Source organism: Falco biarmicus, chromosome 5 (assembly GCF_023638135.1).
Source record: "Falco biarmicus isolate bFalBia1 chromosome 5, bFalBia1.pri, whole genome shotgun sequence".
NCBI classification, from domain to species: Eukaryota; Metazoa; Chordata; class Aves; order Falconiformes; family Falconidae; genus Falco; species Falco biarmicus.
The window spans coordinates 89312039-89335824 of NC_079292.1; the positions used below are offsets into that span (position 1 = coordinate 89312039).

The 23786-nt window shown below is 47.2% G+C and overlaps 2 protein-coding genes and 1 long non-coding RNA gene across 4 annotated transcripts in view; 1 reads left to right on the forward strand and 2 right to left on the reverse strand.

The window, feature by feature from the left end:
• Positions 1 to 4453: 4453 nt before the first annotated feature.
• Positions 4454 to 7307, reverse strand: LOC130150143 (cytochrome c oxidase copper chaperone). Its single transcript, XM_056340793.1, has 3 exons — positions 7061 to 7307; positions 5057 to 5167; positions 4454 to 4657 (listed from the first exon to the last, which is right to left on the reverse strand). The coding sequence occupies exons 1-2, from the start codon at positions 7186 to 7188 to the stop codon at positions 5083 to 5085; spliced, it is 213 nt and encodes a 70-aa protein (XP_056196768.1). The 5' UTR covers positions 7189 to 7307; the 3' UTR covers positions 4454 to 4657; positions 5057 to 5082.
• A 324-nt stretch (positions 7308 to 7631) lies between these two features.
• On the reverse strand, positions 7632 to 19408 carry LOC130150146 (uncharacterized). The gene is made up of 3 exons (XR_008822131.1): positions 16887 to 19408; positions 11243 to 11373; positions 7632 to 8722 (listed from the first exon to the last, which is right to left on the reverse strand). It is a non-coding gene; the product is annotated as an uncharacterized LOC130150146 (long non-coding RNA).
• A 1519-nt stretch (positions 19409 to 20927) lies between these two features.
• Positions 20928 to 23786, forward strand: part of CFAP91 (cilia and flagella associated protein 91) — a 31620-nt gene continuing 28761 nt past the window's right edge. The window contains exons 1-2 of one of the 2 annotated variants that reach the window (XM_056340794.1): positions 20928 to 21046; positions 21808 to 21882. In XM_056340794.1, the coding sequence (XP_056196769.1) occupies positions 21035 to 21046; positions 21808 to 21882 (87 nt within the window). In that variant the 5' untranslated portion in view covers positions 20928 to 21034. The other variant, XM_056340796.1, reaches the window with a different exon arrangement.

Here is a 23786-nt window from a genome sequence, read left to right on the forward strand (position 1 = left end):
GAAGTGTGTTTTGTGGGGAAATCCTAGTAGGATTCTCCCACCTCACAGATAACAGGCTCCGTTGGGAAGCATCCTTCGGAAACACTATCTCACATTTTTATTGTTCATAGCTATTTGGACCCCCCCAGCCATTCATTTAGCGCAAAGAGGAAAGCAAACACTTTTCACTTGTGTAACCCAGGGCACAGGCACGAGAGGCACCCGCCGAATTCAGTCCTCCGTGGCCAGCTACAGAAAAGGCGCATAAAGGCAATTTCTCCCTTGCTTCGAGTAACACGTTATCAGTCATCCAGGCAGGATCTGCCCCGCTGCCAGGAAGCAGTTACATTTCAGGCATTGACGCAACCCGCACAGTCAGTCAACAGTATGAGGTCAGCCTGCATGGGTCAGTGGAGTAGAGGTAGGGTTTCAGGGGTGGTCGTGTTTCAGGCCCAGCTCGCAGCTGCCCTGCCTAACATGCCATTCCCACTGGCACCATTCGCTTAAAGACACACCGGTCGCCGCTTCTACGCACAGTGCTCTGGAATAACACTGTCTGCTGGGCGAGGCTGAAGCAACACTTGATGGCAACCTTAAAGAATTCGTGGTCTCAGGCAGTACAATCTATCTCTACAACAAGTCCACGTGCAACACGGGGCGGTACGACTCCTGAGAGCAGCCACGCCATCTGGACGGGCTGCCATGTGGGAAGCTTTGCACAAGGGATAAGTAAATCCACTCAGAAAGATGCTTTCCATTGTGAAGTGAAACAGGGAACCCTGTCTCCAGTGGTCCCTTATTTAAGTGAAGAAATAAATCCTACTGGCTGAAGCAGAGCAAGGCTCAGCTGCAAGAAGTATGGGGGAATGAAGGACTTCATTTCTCTTCGCCTCCTCTGCAAAGAGGGAAAGATGATCTTATAGCCAAAGCACTCCAATAAAAATCTTGGGAGCCAAGTTCTGTTTTTCACATGGTCGCCATGTACTCGCTAGATGATCCCAACAACTTGTCTACCTTCAGGTCTCCACGAATAATCAGTATTACAAGGGGCCCTCTCACCAGGCCGACATTTGACATAATGGGGAGATGGGACATCAAGGTTGGGAATGCTTACAAGAAAAGATACTTTGCGTAAGATCTGAGAGACAAAACTGAGCTGCTGTGAACAGCAACATACAACTGCATTAGAGGAAGCATTCTGAGAAGCAACATTGCAATTCCTCCCACCATTCCATACTACCAAAAAACTTTTGCACCAACACCAAAGAAAGCAGGGAAAATAAAAGTTACTGATCTCACTCCTCAGTTAAGTAAATTCCTAAGCTAGAAAGTACTCCAGAACACAATGTTAATAATTCATTAAGACAAAGAAGGTAGTTCCTCTAGCATCTTCCAGGACACTGGCAGTGGCGTTGCAGTAACCCCAGGACCGTGCGCTGGGACCAGCGCCACGGGCGAGGACAGCCCAGTGTGACTTCCCGCGGACGGCAGCCAGGAAGCTTTAAACCCACAGCAGTAACAGAGCAAAGCTCTCACTAGAAACTGCGACTTTTCTGCTGGGGCTGAACGTGACACTGCAGAGAGAATGACAGAGCCTTTTGAACGGCAGATGCCTGGGCACATGCTAGAGGTTAATTCAGGTTTTTTAAAAGGGAGATTTGTAAAGTGTTTGAACCACCAAGGCTCAAATCTTTCTTTCTCCCTTGAGAGTACCACATCCATACAGACTGTTTTCACAGAATTTTCAGTTTTCTACCCAGCAAGAAAAGCTTTTAATTTTCCAGAGAGAAATTTTATTTTCATGCCTTGCCTTGAATTAGAATACATGCCTTCCGTTCAGGGATGCTAGGGTTCAGCAAGTGTTCAAAAGCCAATAGTGATTCAAGGGGAAAGCCACACAAGCATTAAAAGGGAGACACCGAGGCCCAAAACAATTTGGAATCAAGAGAGCAAGTGCAGAGAAAACACATGAGCAGCATTAAAGTTCTTCCCTGGAAGAAGGCATGTAGGCATTACAAGAAAAGGAGTCCGTGAAGAAGAAAAACAGACACGTCAAGCTTTTCAGCACTGGAACTGGCAGTGTGTAAACAGGTACTCCACTGATTTCCCTACTTACAACGAATTCATCCAGTAACACTTAATATTTAGCCCCACACAATGATGCAATCCAGATGCAACCTGCACTATGTTTGGCAAATAAATCCTCTGTCCTTGAGAGCAGCACGGCACTGAGAGATTATCGGTTCCAAATCTCACAGCAGCTCAACGACTGGCTATTTTGCCCATCCTCAGGAAGTCTACAGGTTCACTACTGATCCCGCAAGCTGAAAACTAGTCCAATCGTCTGTGCCAAGGACACTAAGACCTTAGTGGCTGAAAGCCAGGGAGGGCATAATCAGACATCTCCTTTTTGATTTATTATATAGTGCATCACTGTCATCAGTCTGCAAAATGGTTACTTCCACACTAATAAACCCTGTGACTCCAAAATATCCACCTGTAGTTTCAAATCGCATTCTATTTACAACTGTTGGGAAAGGTCTAAGCCTGCTCCGGACAAGCTCATGGAAAATCACAGAGGGACAAAGGCAGCACATACTCTATTTAGTTGTCCTGCTGCATAATTCAGTCAAGTTTCCTGCTGCTGTCGCGTTTCACTCCCTTGCAGGTACACCGACACCCTGTGCAGAGCAGCATCTGTCACCAGCTCCATCTGTGAGTAGTAACACAGTGTCAGTAACTCCCACTCCCTGAGTCAAGGCTTGAATTTGCTGCACAGGAGCCCTGCGGTAACAAATGAAGCCACCCAGCAAGACACGGGATTTGACTACAAGGTTTTTCTGTTGTTTCAAGGATGGAGCTGTTCAGTACCTGTTGCACACCGGTATCACAGCATCCCACTCATCATCTTTCTTCCAAAAAACTTTCCAAATTATCTACCGTGCTTTCACTTTCAAGTAAAAGGCCAAAAGTCCCATGTCTTAAGCTGATAGAATTTGTGTGAAATTGTACAGGGACCTGTTTTTAATTTTCTTAATCTGATTTAAACAGCTCCATTCTCACTCGACCACTGCCAACCCCTGCCCTGATCATCAGTCTGGCAGCATTTTCACAGCTTACCCAGGCTGGATGTGCTGCCACAAAGCTGGTAACCACCTTCAGTTCAAGCTCTGACATGCATCAATTCAGCAATGACTCATGCAAGTTCCTACCTCAAGACAGCGAACACCAAGAGGAGCACCAGGTCCTGCTCCCCAGCCAGCTGCAGTGCCACAGGCGGCTTTGAGCGCTCTTTGCCAGAGCTACACCCGCGTCCCTTCTCTTAGGCTGGAAGCCAACATGGGCACAATTCTTGCCTCGAGACAGGAGTGGACAAGCAGCGCAGTGATGACTTAACAACCTAGCTTGTCCCTTGCAAGCATTTTAGAGCACATTTCCTCCAGCTCCTGAACCTTCACGAAACGTAGCCAGAAGTAGAGTCCAAACTTCCCTCGCACAACCTGTGAGTCTCAGCAGAGGCAGCACCAAGTGTCACGTACCGAAATTCACAGCCTGTTCATTGCTAGCTGGGAATTTGCAGGGCCCAGCAGGCAGAGGAATCATGACTGCACCCATCCCACCAACAGGATCAAAGCCAAGAGGAGAATCAAGACAAAGCACAGATTTTGTATCCTCAATTTCTGAAAGCTCAGCAGGAGAGGAAGCAATCAGTGATGCCACCCTAAGCAAAGTCAACTCACCAAAAGAAGAATGTTAGGGTTGCACAATGACATATTATGAAACCAAAAGAAGTCCCACACATGTAACAAGCTACCAACTGCACTTTTTTTACTCTAGATTGCAAGAAGCAATCAAAGACCACAACCACCTTCCTGCTGTCAAGTCACACAGATGAGATAAAAAAACCAGAAAACAAAAGTTCATGCCCGCCTAGCACAAGACCAACCCAACAAAAACTGGGCATAAAAGAAGTTTTTCTCTCAGGGAAGTGACGTGATACATACATGCTGTCCTCTGCTCCCTTTCCCTTGAAGAACTACTGGCTCAAGAATTTGAATTTGATATGGACAGTACTTAATGAAGCATGAATCCTAGGGTAAAGCTAATCAAAAAAAGTTGGAAGAATTCTAACAAATCCAGTTTCAGCTCTAAGAATAAAGTGTATTTTGTAAGGCTGTGGTCATCTTCGTACAAATACAGTTATACCTACCGTCAGAAATGGCACTACAAGCTTCAGCATAACTTTGTGAAAGCAGTAACAGGGCAGAGTTACTAGCACCAATTCTCAACTTGCATCAGCAGGAAAACCCACCGAAGGCCCATCTGTTTAACCACACCACCAGAGGAATCAATATTCTCATGCCGGTAAGTAAGCAGGCTTTTCTCATTCTCTCCATTCCTACAGCACACGGTTTGCAACGAGGAGGGCACTGTCATTTCTTTACTTAGAAGAAACGGAAGTCAGGAACACTAGCCATTTTCAGACTTTTATTACGAGGAAAAAAATGTATTTTCTACAGCAGCGCTCAAGAGCTAATAGTGGAAAAGCCACAGACATGACGCACAGTCTGTCATTAGTCTCTTCATAGATTCTTTGTTTATATTTGTTCTTTGACGTAACTTGCAGGAGTAATTTATTTCACAGCTTGCCAGAACACAGCCACACCACAGACATCATCTAGAACAGAGAAGAAAGAAAGCTTCAAACACATGGATTTCCACTGGATATTGAGGGACAGTTTAATGATCAACAAAACCCCCCTAGCAACAAACCCACAAAACCCACCCCCCACACCACCCTAGCATCAGAAATCTAAGATGAAGTTCAGCCGTATTAGAAGACAAGAGGCAGAACCATACTCTGCTGCTGGAGAGCGGCTCACAAAGGCTGTACGCTGCCAGAAGGCTTCATCACTTTCACGAGGACAGCAGTACTTACTCCAGCATCAGTGAGGATTACTTTGCCTTCCTTAAGGAAGACACTTTTGCCATCATGAACAGTACTCTGGGCCTTCCAGTGGCACCAGCTGAGACGCCAGGGCACTTCAGAGGCAGAGGTTCCGAAGGCTACACTCACCACATTCACAGTCCTGCTCATCTCACTCATATCTTGAAGCCCAGAGCTCTCATGCACTCTTTGTGAGCTTCAATTAGGTGCCTACAATTTTCTTCCCCCTTCTCAATGATGCTGCAAAACAAACAAAAAAAAAGATTTCCAAGGCTCAACAACAAAACGTTTGCTTACTATTAGTCAAAGCCACAGAACCGATAAACTGCTGGGAACAATCAAAAATCCCTGTTAGGCTCCAGAGATCTTTTTGCCTATCCTGTCCAGGGTAGTACTGTAGTACTTATTTGGGAAGTATAATACTATCTCAAAAAGTTGCCCAAGTCTGGAGCTGTGCACTAAAACTCTGATGAAACGCATAACAATTTCCTATTAACAGGCCAGTGTCTGTTCTGGGAAAGCCTAGACTGGGATTTGTTATACAACAGGAGGCTCTTGCATCACTTCATCAACTATGCTGATCTTGTCAGCAACCTGTTTCAAATCATTCAGTACTGAAACAACGAAATTTCTCCAGTAAGTGACCATTACAGAATAGGACAACCAGTAAATGATGTTTCAGTCCAGCTTCAGTTGGTATTTAGGGAACCCGCAGCAAAAAAACTCTGTCCAGCTACTCTTAAAAAAATACATATTTATCACACATGGTAACTTTGGATGTCACTCACCCATCCAAGTGTCTAATACACACATTCAAACAGCTGTAAGGCCCTACCATCGTTGGTGTATCGTGCATACCGCAAAAGCAGAGCGCACTGCTCTCCAACCGACTGGCAGAGCGCTTCCTGTCCCCAGAGGCGGCGATTCCACCGCTGCCGTCAGCCCGCATCTGCCACATTCCTCTGGGTGCCAGAGGAAGAAGCTACCAAACTGTGAATAACTGAAATATTTTATTTTGCTAATCATTTAAGTTTTATTACAGTAAGTATGGACAGGTCTGCTGGCTGCCCAGGGCAACTCCATCTGGGCAGGGCCTTGCATCCTACCACCCTTTGCTGAGGGGGCCCTGGACTCACCTTCACTACCATGGAAATAGACACACCCCCCCTAACTTTAGCAAAAATACAGTTTCCAGGATAATGTCACCTACTGAATGACATCTGTTACACCTGTCAGGTAAAAAAAATAAATAAAAAAAAATAAATTTGGGCACCAAAATAGTTTCTTTAAGCTTTAAAGATTTACTCTTAGACAAAGGAGTTCTATTTGGAGGGGGTGTTTCACGACACTCCATAGGTCCTATGATCGTGACTAAGCCTGTAATTACAAATGCTGCTATATGCATCGTCAAATCTGAGAAACGTCATCCTCTGTGACCAAAACCCCAAAGTATTTTATTTAAGAGAACAGCACTGATAACCAATTAAGCACTAAACATGTTACTACCTGCTGCTACTTGCCGCTTCAAGTCAGTCAACATTGTGAAGATTTGTAAGCAGCATTAACAGCTAATCTCTGAAACCTGTTTTAAACTAGGGCTACAAGATATTAATCACTTCATTTCTAGTTTATCCTCTTTCTCCTCCACACTCTCGCTCCTCTCCTGGATGCTCCAGCACCCTCCACCGGGTTGGGGAGAGCTCCTAAAGTCACCTCAAAAAAACCCCCAAACAAACAAACAACCAAAAACTTCAGCACCTCGGCAGGCACTGAAACTCCTAGAAAACGGCACCAGGTGGGGCAGGGGCAGCAGCCCCGGCGGGGCAAGGGCAGGGCACGGCAGAACAGCAGCCCCGGCGGGGCACGGGCAGGGCACGGCAGAACAGCAGCCCCGGCGGGGCACGGGCAGGGCACGGCAGAACAGCAGCCCCGGCGGGGCACGGGCAGGGCACGGCAGAACAGCAGCCCCGGCGGGGCAGGCCGCACACGCGGCCGGCCGAGGAGCGCCGGTGCAAAGGCCTCAGCAGCCCGGGCCGGGCCGAGCCCGCGCGGGGGGCGCCGCCGCCACCGCCCCAGGAGCCCGGGGCCGCCCGAGGCCACCCCCGAGGCGGACCCGCCCGCCGGGGCCCTCACCAGGCGTCCCGCGCCTTCTTGGTCTCGGGGCAGGCGCAGCAGGGCTTCAGCGGCTTCTTCTCCTCCCGCGCCTCCCGCGCCTCCCCCGCTCCCTTCGCGTCGCAGCTGGCGGCGGCGACCGTCGACATGGCGGGCGCTTCCCCCGGCAGTCGCGCAGCCTGCGGGCGAGGGAAGAACCGGGCGGAGGCGGCCGTTAGCGCTGCCCCCCTCGCAGCCCAAGCCAGCCCCGCCCGGCGCCGCGCCGGAGAGACACCGCCGCGCTGCTCCGCCTCGGCGCTGCCGGCCTCCGCTGGGCGCGGGGCGGCCCCTTCCTGGCCCGCGGCACGCTGGGGGCTGTAGTTCGCCGCCCTCCCGCCCTGCCCGCGCCCGGCAGGGCCGGCCCTCACCCGGCGTGCGGCGGCGCGGCCGGCCGTGGCCAGCGGCCCGCGGGAGCAGGCGGCCCTTGGCGAGGCAGAAGGCGCAGGGAAGGAGGCGGCAGGGTGGGAAGGGGCGGCAGCAGCTGCGGGCACCCGCCGCGGCCTTAGCAAGCGCGGCAGCTCGCGGAGAGGCTCCAGCCTGAGGAAGCCGCAGCCTGCTACCTAAAGCTCTTGTTTTCCGACTCAGGCGGTGGGGAAAGCGGGCAGCGCTTTGTCGCAGCCGTGCACAGAAAACTGGAGATCTGTGGGAGTGAAGAGCACACGGCGATGCAGGGACTGCACGTAGCGCCGCCGGCGACGCAAAATGCTGCCGTTCCATGGCTGGGGGCCAGCCAGGCCGGCCCTGCCACGGGCAGCGAGGGAGAAAACACGGATTGCTTTCCTTTGTAGTCTGCCCCAAACCAGGCATCAGCGGCCACTCTTGCCCCCCAGGGCTCTGCCACATACAAAACGCCTTGGCTGAATTTGCCACAGTCTGTCAGGCAGCTGCGTGCTACGCTTGCGCCTGCAGCCAGCCCCGATGATGACAGGGTTACACACACGCACACGTACATGGACTGGCAGGTATACATACGTATAGACTGGCAGGCACGTTGCAGAGCAAAGGGATGCCCCGCACAGGTAACGTGCGAAGGGCCACACATCAGTGGATGTGACACTGCTGAGAACTTGGAAGGGGAAAAGAATATACCCACTGGGATGCAGCTGCTGTGTCTTTTAATGGGGTGTAGCAAGAGTGGCAGCTTACATCAGGTGCTAAGGAGATCCGAAACTGTAGGAACCCTGACGAGAACATTTGGAGGGACAGAAAGCCTGCATTTTAGGCATCTAATTAATTTCTGACTTTTAGGAAGCGCTTTTTGCATTGGGGGCATATTTCCCATAGCTGTCAATCACAGAGGTATTTATTTTGGTCTGTGACGGAGAGTAAATATCAGCAGCTCCTATAACGCATGTTACATGCTCTTAGCCTCAGCAAAACTTTGGAGCTCAAAATATCTGCTGGGATCTGAACGCTCCAGTCAGGTAAAAGATTGAAAAGGGTCCTGCCCTATACAAGGCATGAAATATCACATGATTCTGTTTTCAAGAGCCCTGGGCAAGACAGAGAGAACTATTTCATTATTTTCAGTATTTACCTTTCCAATCAGCAAGCCAGAAGTGAGATCGTTCTCTGTTGAGAGATTTTGTTCTTCTCTTTCTCTGGATCATCAAGGGGAATGCCAACACCACTGACTTGTGCTACCTGAATGAGTAAATGATAGGCGAGGATTCTTTTTTGATCCACTCATTCTCACAAAGAGAGACAAGAAGTAGAACCTAGCTCTTTTCCAGAAGTTCAAACCTCCACATTTTCATTGCACGAGTAGATGAGGCTCTCCTGCTTTCACCATCAGGGTACATCTGTGGCACCCTGACAATACAACTCCTTGAAATGCAGGCTCCGAAGGACATTGCCTACGCATTGCCACCCTAACTCTGAAATGGCATCACAGAACACTCACTCACCTAACCAGCCACCTCCTTACTTAGCCATGAATCTCAGCTCAGTAGCCTGTCCCCAGCTGCCCCGTTTGGCTGAGGAGGTTGTTCAGACTGACCTACGCTCACACAGCCTCCTGGTTCAGCACACACGCACTGTGAGGCCTTGCAGCAACGTGTGATGAACTGGAAGATGTACAGGTTGCATATGGTGACCAAAATATGCTTCTCCCAAATCCACACAAGCATGCCACCAGACGGAGCTGAGATTGAAATGCCTATCAAAAGCATGCCTCAGCTCTCCAAAGCAGTGCCTTGTTCATAGCTGGGGTTTTTAACATATTAAGCATGTTTTCCTTTCAAATTAACTAGCTTTGTCTTCTCTTCCTAAAGCTTTATCTGCTGGCCACTATCCAAAGGCCTAAACAGAGCTGGTGATGGCGACATAAACTGAGGCAAAGCCTGCAGTAAAAGACCTCAAAGGGGATTTCCCAAGTCTGCAAGTGAACAGTATATTCTATTTAACAACAACATTTATTTAAAAAAAGTTTGAATGAGGTTGATTTGGCCTGTAGAAACCTGGAAAAGACCAAACAAAAACCATATTATACTCTTGCTGGAGTTACAGAATACCAAGGGCAGAGGGAGGTTAAAATTTAGTCATCTTGGGAGAAGACTTCAAAAGGGCCTGCACAAAGGTACAGCCTGTGGAGACTAAGCATCTCTGCGAGCAGCACTCCATTTGAACTCTAGCAGCTTTCCAAACAGATTAAGGAGGAGCGCTGCTATTTTGGCCATGCTGCCTGTTTGTAACAGAATCACCCTGGAAGAAGGAATCACTTCTTGGTGGGATGAAGGGGCAGGGTCTGGGAGTGAGGAGAAGGAATGGAATTGCCATTGAAGCACAATTAACATTCATGCTGATTGCACCAATCTGGAGTACAGCACGGAGGGGAGATCACACCTTTTTCTCTTCTGACATTACATTGTACTTAAGGATTGATCGTTAACTTGGTGCTTTTTGTTTTCCATTTGTCCTCTGCCTGCTGACAGTGGCAGAAGAATTATATTAAAGAGTATGTGTCAGGATGAACAGATTCATCTACCAGTCAAAGAGGAATAGCTAAAGGCAGGCTGCTGAGCTGAGACTGCTGGAAAGTTGTCAGATCCAGTACGCAGGAAAGGAAATTTAGTAAAAATCTCGGGGTCTCTGAAAGGGATAATGAAAAAAGATGCTCCCTCCATCTAGGGTGGGTGTCACTTGGCAGCCTGGTGCCACACGTGAGGGTACAAGGACTACAGACAGGACTGGACATTTACAGCTCTGCATTTAGAAGAGCGATGGGTGAAACAGAGGGAGACTGCCCAGTTGCCATGAGGTTCCAAATTATTTTCCCTGTACAGCCTTTTATCAGAATTAAAGAATATGGAACAGTGACTCATGATGTGTAAACAGTCATTGCTGTTGGCTCCTTGTATCTTCAGTTTCAGCCCACTAAAAGAATGGTTGTCCAAAAGAAAGAAGTACTTGTCTGTTAAAGAGACTCAAATACACAGACTTTTCAAGGAACCTCAAAAATACATTTACATTCATTGCTACTGTTAGGTAGGGTAAGCCCCTACCAATTGTCAGTTGGAAGTAGCAGTCTAGGGTAGTCCGGGGTTTTCCAGATTCTCACACTTCAGCTATACAATACAGAAGGTAAATTTAGCTGTGGAAAATCTGTGTGGTGAAACAGAGCCGAAGATATTTTGTTATTTTTCCACATAATGCCTATTATGGAAACCACTAACCCTTCACCGTCTTGAAAAAAGAAACCTGTTTAATATTGGTCTAGAGAAACATTTTTGTCTTTAACTTAGTATAAGCGAGACAGCCACTGTCTGGGAGCCCAGTCAACCATATGCTGGTTTTGTCTGTGTTTCTGGGCAATGCTTAGATGCACGCAGGAAAAAGAAGGACTTCAAACCTCTGAGCAAGACAACTTGTGCGGGCCCTGCTGCCTGTTATATTAACTGCCCAAGTACAGGATAGTTACTTTTTTTATCAGAGTTGCAGAGCTGCAATTAGCAAATACTATCAGGTCAGCAGTGTGACCTGAGAGAATAAATGCTGGGATAAAAGGACCTTTGCTCCGGTCTAGTACGATGGAAGAGACTCTAAGGTGATTAATTACATTCCCTCTAAGCTTCAAACTCCATCTTGAAGGCAAGTGGCTTACTGGGCTAAAACCACCTCAAGATGTGATGCACCAGTCCCTTCCCAGGCTGAAGAGGGAAATACCCATGTTTCAGAACTACAGCAAGAATTCCGTATGCAGGGATGCTGTACCACAGGACCGAACCATCCCCTCCTGGGAGATGACCACAGAAGGCTGTATGGAGAGAGTCTTCTTCCATACTGGCAAGCAAGCCCTTAACGAAACAAGCATAGAATCAAGATTACTTTTAAGGCCTTTGTGTCTCTTTGAATGCCCAACAAACTAGTACTGCCACAGATCACCTCTTGCCAGAAATTCGGCCAAATCGTCAGAGGCTGGAGGTGGAAGGCAGTTTGCAAGATTGCAGTCACTTTCCACTTTAGAACCAGAACAATTGCCTCTGACATTGCAGGACTCTGCCACAGCATCCCTGAAATTCTGGGGTCTCACACTGGGACAAGGACTCTGTGGCCTAGCCCTGCACAGAAAATTAGGATAACAACCCTCCTACAACAACAGGCAGAGCAGAAACTCGTCCCAATCAAAATGTGCAGCAAAACTAATTTCAAGAATTGCCACCACTGCTTGCTTTTGCTAAGAAATCAGTGTTTTTATAGTACAGTCGAGACAGTTTCCAGTGACGAATGACTTTTCCAGTGAAATCTGGATGCTTGGGGGTGGGGGTGGGGAGGGGTGGGGGTAGAAGGCATCAGTGCTTGCTTTTGGTATAAACTTAAAGGATCTAAATGTATTTCTCACTTTTTTCCTGCACATCTCTCCCCAGTTTGTGCTAAGATTATCATCACTTTCACGTTATGCTGTTTCTTTTCACTGCCCACTGACAGCATATCCAAACGTATTAGTAAAGATAATCAATTAGCCATGCATGCAACACTGGAAAAGCCAGATCAGCAAATTCAGGATGCAGTCTCCCTGATAACATGGCAAAAGAAGGAAGATGGCATTTTGTATCGTGCCACAGAGCAACCTGCCTGTTCCCCGGGCATTGGAGGCAAGAACAACTGAGCCTTGGGACATGCGGCAGCTTTTCCGCGATGCAGCTGATGCTGGATGCACATTTCAAGCCTGGTCAGGCTTACTTCAGTGCTTGCTGGGATGACTGATCAGCTGCTCCCTTTTGTGGAGGGTACACCCATGAAAATCCAAGCATTCTGAAATAGATCCCACTGCGCAGACTGGTGGGAAGGACAGGCCAGGTGTTTGCACTGAAATGGCTGCATGTGCTACGCCTGAAGGCAAGTGTGTATTGTCTGACAGTCTCTATGCTTAGTAACTCAGAAAATCCTAACCTGTGTTTGGAAAATAACATCGCTGATCTTCCAAACAGCATGTATCTCCAAAGATCTGTCCTTCATTGCAGTGAGACTCTCTGTTTTCAGTTAAAAATAAGAAAAAAATAGCCCAGGTTTAAAAGTGTTTAGGTATGACAAAGATACACACTAGTCACTCAGGGAGAAGTTCTGCTATCCTCAGGCATTTTTTCCCCCCCCACTGCAGAGTTAACCAAGACAGCTGCCTATATAGCTCTTTCCAAACAGGAAACCTCTTCCATCCTCATTTCTCATGACTTGAAAGAGTAAGGCTTCAAATTTCTGCATAACTGGCATATGAATTGTCAGAACTGATCAGAATGTGACCCCAAGCAATCAGGCAGCTGAGCCACTGTTAATATGTTGCACCACGCCCATGCATGGATGATCTCCAGTTAGTCACCCCACAAAAATCAAATCCTGCCTGATGTCTGTGCTTACGCATTTCATTCAGAACCCAAGTTCACTTGCTTGTGTATTGCAGAAAAATGCCTCCCTGTAGTTCTACTCTGTAACACAAACTTCTAACCTTGACCAGTTCTGCTGCAAACCTGGCTGTGTTTCTGCAACTCTGATGAATAGTGTTAAGCTGTCAGTCAACTGAGAAGCAGCAATACAGTAGGACCGCTGACTTCCTTTCCACTGCCCACATTCCAGTACGTGTTCCTATTTTCCCCTAAGTGTTGCTGCTATTAACAATTTTATTCTGCTTGGTGGCATGCCATTTTGATGTCTGTGTCAGTAGCAAATCTGCTTGTTTGAATCTATTAAAGTCTCTCTTGATCATGTTTTATGAAATATGAAGCTCCACTAAAAAAAATAATTTTAACATTCACAACAAACTGCGGGAGCTAACTGGAAGGAATCATTAGTATTTACAGACACAGGAGTCATCCCATTTTTGAGATGTCACTGATTGCAGCTGCATACTTCTATGTACTCACATCCCAGCATCTCACTCCTTTGAAATACTGCATCAAGACATATGTTGTACATTGCTGCAAGCTGCTTGTAAAAAGCCTGCAACATTATGAACCTCCACAGCTGTTACTGGAAAAGTTACAAAACAGCGTAGAAAACTCAGCACTCTTTAAACTATTGCTTTCACATCAGTGGTCAAGCTAGGTTGCTACTCCGAACAACTAATTAATTTCCACTTGTTTTCTTCTTATTGATCCAGGAGAATAATTTCTAAGTAAGTCTAATAAGAATTATTGGCACTTTGTCAAGGGGATCCTTAGAATCCTTATTCCCACCAAAAATCAATTGCACTTGGATTATCAAGTGCTTAAGAGTCAGATTTTAAGAAGCATTAGGCCATCTCCATATGCAGGTGGAAGGATTCTCAAGAGAGCCTGTTTACACTGAAAAATTCCTAAATACATTATGTAGCTGGAGTACAATTATTTTTGAACAAGTGACATGGGAACACAAGTCATCTACATGGCTGAAAATTTCATCTAAACCTTCAGCTCAAGCCCATACCCTGACTATTTTGCCCTGGTTTTCAATGTGCTGTGCAGTATTTTCTCTAGGTACTGGGTGTCTTGGGCTGGTACTTACTCTGTGTAACAAACACTTAAATTTTACTCAACGCATCCTGTCTGGACTGGCACATCAGTAACTTCAACTACTCAAGTCCCTTATTTAAAACCCAGAATGGATTCTTCCAGGTCAGATTCTCCTAGGGGTCCACCCAAAGACTTACTCAGGATCAAAAAGGGGATGTTTCCAGACTGACGTGCTAGATGCTGAGTATCCTCTCACAGCTGATATGTCAAGACACCAGTGATATGTACTAGATCCCATACTGTGCTGGGAAGTGATGTGGGGAAGGGCTATGTGAGCGCAGACAATGACAGAGGGGAAAGATAGGGGAACTTTCAAGACTGAAGAGAGCAGAGCTTTGTTTTCTTACATGAGGGAAGTGATACTTAGGCATCCTTTCCCAGGCCTTGAAAGGGCTCTGTTCAGCCCCCACCCAGTTCTAGCTTTTTTCTTCCCATGGCCTGAGCATCCTGTCACTGCTGTCCCACCCTTTTCTTGGTAAGCCTCCCCCAGGCCCTTGGATGTCTGCTAGCCCTCAGCTGACCTCTGTCCAGCGGATTGCAATTAAAGGATGATAAATAAGTATTTTTGGAAAGGTTTAAGAGACAGGATTAAGATCATATTGCACTAATTGTTTAATAGTAAATAAGAGTGTAATGTAAGGAAGAGTTATACTGTATTATAATAACAAGCTGAAAAAAGTCTCTATAGCACTTCTGTCCAGCTATTTAATTTCCATTAAAATTGTTGCTAAAATGGCCACAGAAAATCAACAGTCCTTGGTGCTCCTTTCAGATCAGGCAAGCACAAACATTCACTCCCTAGAAAAGTTTTCCAACTAGTTGGAAGCCAGATTTGACCAGGCATCTTGGCAAACAATAGCAGAAATGCTGCAGAGGTCAGCAAGGTACTCCATTTTATAGTTTTTGCCACGTGACATAAATATATACTACATGTCTCCCTGTCTGCTGAACTGTTAAGCTACCCTGCGCTGCTGCGAGCTTTAGTACAAGCCATCTGTCAAGCAGCCAGTAAAAATCCAGCTGCTGAACTCTTGAGCTTCTGGGTAAAGGGATCCCCTTGGCTCAAGGAGACAACCTTCCCTCCACAGCCTTTCATGTTCTTAGGGACTCCGCACCCCCCCTTAGCCATGCCAGTGCCCTGCTTAGTCTGCGGGGGAGCAGAGCTGGGAAGCATCATCAGTTGACCAGGCCAGCATGGTCCTTGCTGGGGACAGCACCCTCCCTGCATCCCTGCAGGCTAACAGGCATCACCAGCCAAGTGTTAGGGGGGTCAGTACTTCAGCAGAGCCTTTCCTCAGGCTCGGCTAAACAAAATAGAACAACTCACATCATCCCATCCAGACTGTTAACAGGCTCCAAATGTTTTTTAGGACTGCCCTTTCTTCAAAAGGACTGTCCTCTCTCAGCTTACCACGGACCTGACAGAAATGGGTATCACCAGAGTAAGAAGTCAGTGGTAGCTGGAACCCCCTTCCACCCCCTGGAACATCTCCAGTCCCTCCTCAAGCTGCCTCTTGCCTCCCTCCCCTCCCTCTCTGCACTTGGACTCCCTTTTCCCAGTCAGTGGGTTTTCTCTCTTCCCCCCCAGCTCAACAGGAAGCTACCAGCAACTACTGTTGTTATTTTATCTACTTTTTAAATAGACAAACAGATGATATGGCTGGAGCCAAACCCTCAAGAACAGCAGATATGGAATCCGATCACAACCCACCTATAAGCACATTCCTCATCCAGGTCTCCAGAAGCAAGTAGGAGTTGGACTGCTTTGAAGGTACAAGCTCATTCCAACTTCTAAGCCAGAAATATGGATTGAAATCCTGTCTGTTAAGTCAATGTAATATTCCCGGCAAATTGTGCCTCTGGTTGTTCTCTTGCCTCCTGTGCTCTGACTAGGGTGTAGCATCTCCTTTGCTGATTCAACCATTGATCGGTGCACCAAGGAACAGAGGGAATCTTGGGTTTAATTCTGAAAAGAAATCTCTTAACACACTGGAACTGGCAAGCTAACATGTTGGCATTGCCATTTATTCCTCTGAGTAGTGCATGGGAGGAATGAGAACACTAGGAATTCACTAGTTCCCTAAGGAGTTCAATCCAAGCTCATTTTCCTGCTGAGGTGAGTCAATATTTCTGACTTGAGCCCAGCAAATCCTCCGTATGTTATCCCTGTTCACTAAGAATCTCATCTAAAACTCATCCAAGCCAAGTGAAATCGGGTATATGAATGTCCTTCAGAGTGTGCCTGAAGTATTTGTGAACTTGGGGGTTTGGACTCTGAACCATGGGCTGAAACTGTCCTTATTTCTGCCTCCCCTCCCCCCCCCCCCTTTTTTTTTTAAGTGCTAATCAAAACCATTACAGTAGGCTTTCAAGCAGGCTTTGAAGCAAATCCTTTAACTGTGATCACAAAGCACTGCTACGCCACTTTCTTCAAACTTCGACTTTTTAGGCTATTCTCATCTGTAGATTGCTTTTAGTACAGGAAATATAGCAGTAGTCCTACTAAGGAAAGCAAAGCAAGAGAGAACAGGTCTCCTGTAAAGACTTGCATCTGTTCTGTTTCAGTAGTTGTTATCTCAAGATGCCTCTCTTAGAAGAATAAAAACAGCACAAAGAAACCAAAGACTTCACCTTGGTGAAGCTCCACTTACCACAATCAGTACTCCAAGGCCATTTTTACAAAAGATGTCACAAGGCACAAGTGAGGTATTCCACAACAGATATAATGCCTCACTGTAGCCAAAAGCCAGCACAGAATCAAGGCCTCAATCCACAAAATGTTAGATTTCCCAGCATGTGTCTTCTCACATCTGTTTGAGACTTACCTCTGCTTCCTGCTGAGATTAGTGACCACGTCTTCTTCCTCATCCTCTACTCCTCACTCTCCTTTACCATCTCTTCGGATGGGCTGGGAGGAAGGCTCCCTTCTTCTGGATTAAAAACCTAGCGACCACACTGACTGCAGCCTTGTGCTGCTGCTGCTGAATTGCACATCTGGAAAGAGGTGTTTATTATGCAGTTAGTAAACCATGTGTAGATCGGACAGGGAATAGAAATCAGGGTTTACCTTGGATGGGTCCAGGGGCCGAACTGATTTAATATCGTTTCACATTTAACGTAAGAGCTGAACTGGCGCCACCCAGGTTAGACGGTGGTGGATCGTACATGGAGAAATTGTGACATCCTGCGGCAAGCATGAGAAATGGCATGCTAACGGTTACTAATTTTAAAAAGGATTAATTTTGGCATTTCCTGCCATCAAAGCCTCAATAGTGCTTTTAATGCTGTAACTTTGTTGGCTGTAACTTAGATTCTTTTAATAACTAGAGAAAACCTGCCATGAAGCATTACATGCACCCAACGAAGCAGCACAGGCACCCAGCACCGTAACAGTGCTGTCATTTGACAACTGCTAACAGAGAGCAGAAGAGGACCATCTACATAATTAAACTTAAAACCAGATGGATGACATCTTGCCAGGGGTTTCACAGATCCTCGTGGATTGCAGAGGAAAAGTCACATTCAGGACACTCAGTTCCCTCTTAGGTTTTGGAGGACGGAGAGAAGCCAGAGCAGAGAGGCTCATCATCTGTTTCGCTCAGCTTCTTTGCCTTCTCCCCTCCGCAGTCCTGCCTTTCCACACCCTTCCCCACTTTTTCAGCTGCTCATCTAGGTCTCCCATTTTCTTGTCCAGACCACTTCAGTTCTGCTCTATTGGCTGCTCACCCTGTCTCTCTCCCCTCCCCTTGCACACTGGTTCTCTACCACCCCACTCTCCTACTCTTTTCTTTGCTCAGGCAGCCAAGCTTCTCCTCTAAACCCAGACTTTCATGTCTGATTCATCTTCTCTTTGTCCAGCTACTGTTCTGTTCTCAATGCCTAATCCTACCCTCCTTATCTAAATTTTCCACTTCTCTTTGATTTTACAGCTCAAACACATCAGCAAGTCATCACAGCGTAACGAGTCCATCAGCAGAGTAGCAGTAATTCATCTTGCAGCAAATTACACCATCTTATCTCAAAGTTAATGTAAGGTAATACGCATTTGGCTCAGCCTCTTTCACGGGCAGCTAAACTAGCACACTTTACCACAATTTTGCAGCATGCTAAGCAATGGCAGAGTTAGTCCACTCAGTTACTGCACAGTAACTCACAAAGGTGTGGACAGTTTACTCATACATCTGAGCATCTGGTGTCCCCTCAGAGCCAAGTGGCTATACAAAAAAAAAATCATCAGACAGACAGCACCCCGGCTCAGCTACACAGTCTTGTTCTGGAAAAGCTATTACTGGAGAGGGGAGAAATGAAAAAAAAAAAAAAAAATCATGCTATAGCCTGTAGCTCTGAGGAGAAAGCCCATCCGTTAAGTTCTTAGAAAACTGTAGCTAAGAAACAGGAATCTTTTTTGATTGCTTTCAGTTTAGTTGCCTTCAGTTTACTTTCACCAGAGCAGCAGGATGCATCCCTGACACAGACAGACCAACTTGCCAGGTAAGTTTTGACTCCTTTTTCCAAAGTGCTAGTCAGAGACAAGATTGCCAGTTTACTGCCTGGGATCAAATATTTTCTCAGAGGCTTTTGTGTTTTGGGACCTTTTTCTTTGGAAATGGTTGATCTACATAAAAGAAAAAGAATTTAAAAAAAGAAAGAAAGACCAATTCAGACCAAACCTCACTGCTTCACCGTTGCAATGTATTCCACAGCACACACCAGTGTGCCAGGGGCCCTGGCCAGGTTTCACTTCAGCTGCAGGTCGACAGGAAGATGAAGACTTCAGGCAAAGAACACTCAAGACAGTAGTAATCAACACATCTTTCAACACCTGTAAGGCTGTTCACTGCCCACATCTGTAATTCACAGAAATTTCTCAGAAGTTTAGTTAAAAATAAGCCAATATTTCACACACACACCCAATCTAATCTAAGCAACCTCTATGAACCCGAACCTTGAGCTTTTTAGCTCAGCCACATATACCTGTCACTTGCCATGAGCGAGTACTAGTCTTCATGCAGCTCTGCAGTGATCTGAAAACTTTTGTTTTCTGACAGGTTAGTTTTCAGCCACAGCAGTCTCCCGAGATGGTTCCCCACATAGTCTTTCAGCTGCCAACACCAACACATCAGAGGGAGTGGGGCCAAGCACTCAAGGGTGCGGTGAACAAAGAAGAAGGTGGCAATGTCTTACATTTAGTCCAGTTTAATGCAGTTAATAGTGGGACTGCAGCTTTTTCATCTTCCACAACTCCAGAGAGTAGTCTGCTAGGCTATGCCCTGGTGTTTAGTTATACTCTGTCAAGAACTCATGTAATTGTTCCATTGTTCCTCTTTACCTGGTTTCCATCTGGTTTCTTTTCTCATCAGAAAAACAGCAGTGTGGGCCACCTGTATCCAGTCATCTCTGAAAACCTTAAAGTGGAAAAATGTGAGAGGGTGGAGCCAACAAAGTATCATTTTTTGGCCAAAGTACAGTTTACACACCTCATTACCTCAAGGCAGATGTCCAGCATGGAAAAATTTCAGCATGTAAATTATGGAGCTCCAATGAAACGAGATACAAAAAAAGAAAACTGAACTTGACCTTGAGAAATGCAGGGCACCTCCATTAAAAAGTGACTTTCGCTGCCCATGTCAATAATTATAGTAAGTTTCACGATGTAAAGCTCTTCAGTAAAACGAGGGTCTTTACAGCCTGCTGGGTATCTTTAGGGCATGGATCAATCCATTGCGCAAAGCAGTATCCCTAGAGATGTCAGCCAGCAGCACAGCTGTGGCTGCGTTCCCCAGCTCAGACCCACATCTGACTCTTCAGGCGACCCGTTTTCAACTACTGTAAGAAAGAAGCTGTTGCTTCAAACAAGTGACAGGCCTTTCAGAAAGTAAACCAGCATTCAAAGTTGAATTAAATGTCTACGTGTAAATTGTCAGAGCCAAGGAATTTGAAACCACACTCCTAACGTTGCTCTCCTGTGAAGAAGCACTGAGGGGCCAAAATGTTATGTCAGACACTGCAAGCTGCAAGTAAATCTTTGGTATACAGGGTTTTATACACAAAATAACTTACACAAGGGACTTGCTTCAAGATTACAGGCAGAGGAGAGGGCCCATTTCTAATTCCACAGCTTTTTATGGCCTGCTCCAAAAGTCTCGGCAGCATCGGCCCTTCCTGTTCAACAGCATAAAGCAGCTTTCAGCTTTGTTCCTTGTAGAAGATGCAAATTTCCTCCTTGCAAAAAGAGCAACATTTTTGCAACGCCTGAAGTTTATTTGTAACACTGTGCGGGTGTGCAGATGCTTTGCCAATGCAAAGACCCCTGCAAAGACCTCGGTAGGTACCAAGCGTATTTTCACCACCTTACGGCGGCAGAAGACCTAAGCAGTAACAAGCAAAGCCAGGAATAAAACTATCCAGGCTTGAATCCAGTCCCCATCTGTAATTGCAAAACCAGTTTTCTCCAGCACTAAGCGATGGTTCGGGGGAACTGGAGCGCATCAGTACACATACCCCGCCGGGCCATCCCCTGCCCTCCGCCAGCCGCAGCCCAGCCGCCCCTACGCCATGACAGGGGCTGGCCCGGCCCCGCGCCTGGGGGAGAGCGGCGCAGGGAGCGAGGCTGGCGGTGGGGCCGCCGGCAGAGCTGCGTTCCCCTTCCCCGCCGCGCTGGGCAGCGCTGGGCCCGCTCCGCGCCGCCGCTGTCCCGGGGCGCTCGCTGCCCGAGGCGGCACAACATGGAGGCGGGCGGCCCGCGCCGCCTGACGGGCCTTGGGGCTCTCCGGGAGCCTCCCCTGGGCGCGGGGTTTGGCTGGAGCAGCGGCCGCACACGGGCAGCCGGAGGGCCGGGGCCGCCCCGGAGCACGGCCCCAGCGGCCCGGGAAGGGCAGCGCCTGCCCCCGCGGCCGCCTCCTGTCGCGGCGGGTGTGGCAAGGCCGCGGCCCCGCCCGCCGGCGGCCGCCATGGCAACGCGGCCGGAGGCGCCATGAGCCCTGCGGTGAGCGGCGCGGGCGGGCCCCGCTCCCGGGGAGGCCGGCAAATGGCTCCCGGCCGGGCCGCCCGCGGCTCCCACGGTGCCAGGCCCGCCCGGGGGGGACAGCGGCCTCCCTGCAGCCCCCGGGGCGCGGGGACCGGTGCGGCCAGGCCCGGCACCCTCGGCGGGGAGGGAGGCCGGGCCCGGGGGTTGGCGCCGGGGGCGGCGGGGTCGGGCTGGCCCCGGGCCTCCCCGCCGCCGTGCCAGGCCGTGCCAGGCCGGTGTGGAGCCGGGAGGGTGGGTGCTGCCCCAGCAGCGGGGCAGAGCCGCGTAGCGGTACGGCGTTAGGGGTGGCAGCAGGGCCGAAGTCATCAGGAGCAGGGAGAGGCTTGGGGCTGTGAAGCAGTGGTGAGCTGCAGGAAGGCCAGCGCCAGCTCTGTGTGCCAGGGGAAGCATCACGTACAGTATGGTATTTCCACTGATTACCATTGTACCATGCTTGCTTTTCTCCTGTCTTCATCTTCTGTTTAAGTTGGCAGTGCTTCCAAAGTAGGTTTTTCGTTAGTCATGTGTGTTCCACAGAACAGTGGTATTTCAGCTCTCAGCCTCATTTCTGTGATGGTGGAATTTCTTTGATATGGAGACATGTATTTCAGGTTTTTTCTTTTCCTAGCTTGTTTTATACTGTCTTATGGACAGCCTTTTAAAGTGGGAAGCAGAGCCTGACGATTCATGCTGATTTCTCAAATATGTGAACTAGTTCCATTTGTCCACTTATCTTTCAGACTCTGTACACACAGTCCAGTGAGAAGGACCATTCAAAGTCAAATGTCCATGTTCAACTTGTCGGTGACGAAGTGGTAGGTGTTGGCCAAGGACAGCTCACATGATTTCTGTGTGTATGCATACACGTGGGTAGAAACTCCGTCTCAGTTCTAAGCTGCTCTCTTAAAACAGCAAAATACAAAGCAAAGGAAGAAACTTTATCTAAAAGAAGACTTAACATGGGGAGTAACTGTGATGGCTCACCTAGGGTGACTGTGTAGCAGCAGCGTAGAAATGCTCGGTTTCATGTCTTCAGTAATTTCCTAAATTGTATGTCAGTATGTTTAATAGAATATCTCCAAATGCTGTTAACAATAGCTTGTATATGTTACTAAGATCTAATAACAGAACTGGACACTTAGGCTGTTCAACTAGAGCTGTTAAAATGTGTTATTTCACATGGTGCCTCCTCACCTTGGGATATACTTAACACTGCAGCTCGAGGTAACACACTTAGACAGTTTAAAATTAACTGGGTAGCAACAGCTAAGCAGCCTGTACAGGTTGCAAACCCATCCTGATGCTTCATGCTAGGTTAGTGCAATTTAACTTCTTAGCTGAGTGCTTAGCTAGTGAGCCTGTGCTTCGCTCCTCAGCTATCAGTATTCACCTTAGCTAGTTTAAAACCAGCTAGGGCATGTCTGTGGGAGTTGCAGTCACACTTTTAGACAGCAATGATTGATGGCTGGACAGGCTGCATATAGGTAGAATGCCAAAGGAAAACTGACTTGGTAAAACTGCACACTGAATTGGATTTTAAACAACGCCTTCTCCCGAAGCTATGTACTTGACTGAGCCAGCAAGGTAGATACTCTGAACTCTGAAACTCCATTGGCGTACAGTGAGGAGAAAATCCCATAGCAGCTTTCCAACAATGGAATCAAGAATTTTTTGTGAAGAATGTTTCTGTATATCTCTTACCCCATTATCTCAGGCTCTTTCTTAAGCTACACCAAAAAAAAAAAAAGTGTGTTTGGCTCCTGTAGAGAGATATATGCATGGCGCTGGAAGCATTGCCTGGCATCACAGAGGTCCTTGCAACAATATGGCTGCATTAACAGTTCAGGCCAGACAAAGTAAGCAGGCATACAGTCACTAGTGTTGTCACACCATAGGTGTAGTGTTGCCGATGAGTATGGTGACAGACTGACTTGCATAAAATATTTTAAGCATATGAATCAGCCAGTGCACAATATGCAATTCATAACAATACAACTTTGAATTCTTAATCCATAGCATCAGAAAACAGGGTGGATGGGGGTTGTGATAATATTAGTTTATAGGGTTTTTCAGACTCTCAAGAGTTGAATTCCCTTTGAAGAGAAATGAAACACAAATGCAGTCTCATGCACAGCAAGCAGCTACTTATAGAAGGGTGCCTAGATCTTCATCGTCTGGCACTTTTACACCCTGGTGAGTTAGTGTACTTGAAATGTCACCCCTACCCTATATGCATCTGAGTTAGCACTTGCTGAAATAAAAGGGGCAATTCACAATTCAGTTCTGATTTTAGGCTTTACAGAAGCTCAAGCCAATATAGCTACATCGCTTATACTTGAGTCACGATTGCAAAGATTTATTGGCAACCATAAATTTAGAGATTTAAGGCATATCTACCCAGGGAAATTAGTGCTTAGAAGGAAGGGTGTGGATTTTTAATGTGATCATTTTTGTGTGCTAACTCCTATGGAGATATTTTTAACACATGTTAAAATTGTTACAGTATAAAATAACGTAACTACTCTGTAAGTGGAATATGTTACTTCATTTCTAGAGCACAGGAAACAGGAGGGAGTTACATGGGGTAATGTGCTAGAAGTTCACCTTATTGCATATTCACAGTTACTGCACATTAACTTCTTTATGTAACGAACCGTTAGACCCTTCGATTTTAAATATAAGTTTAGCACTGGAAAACAGCCAGAAGACATATCTGTGC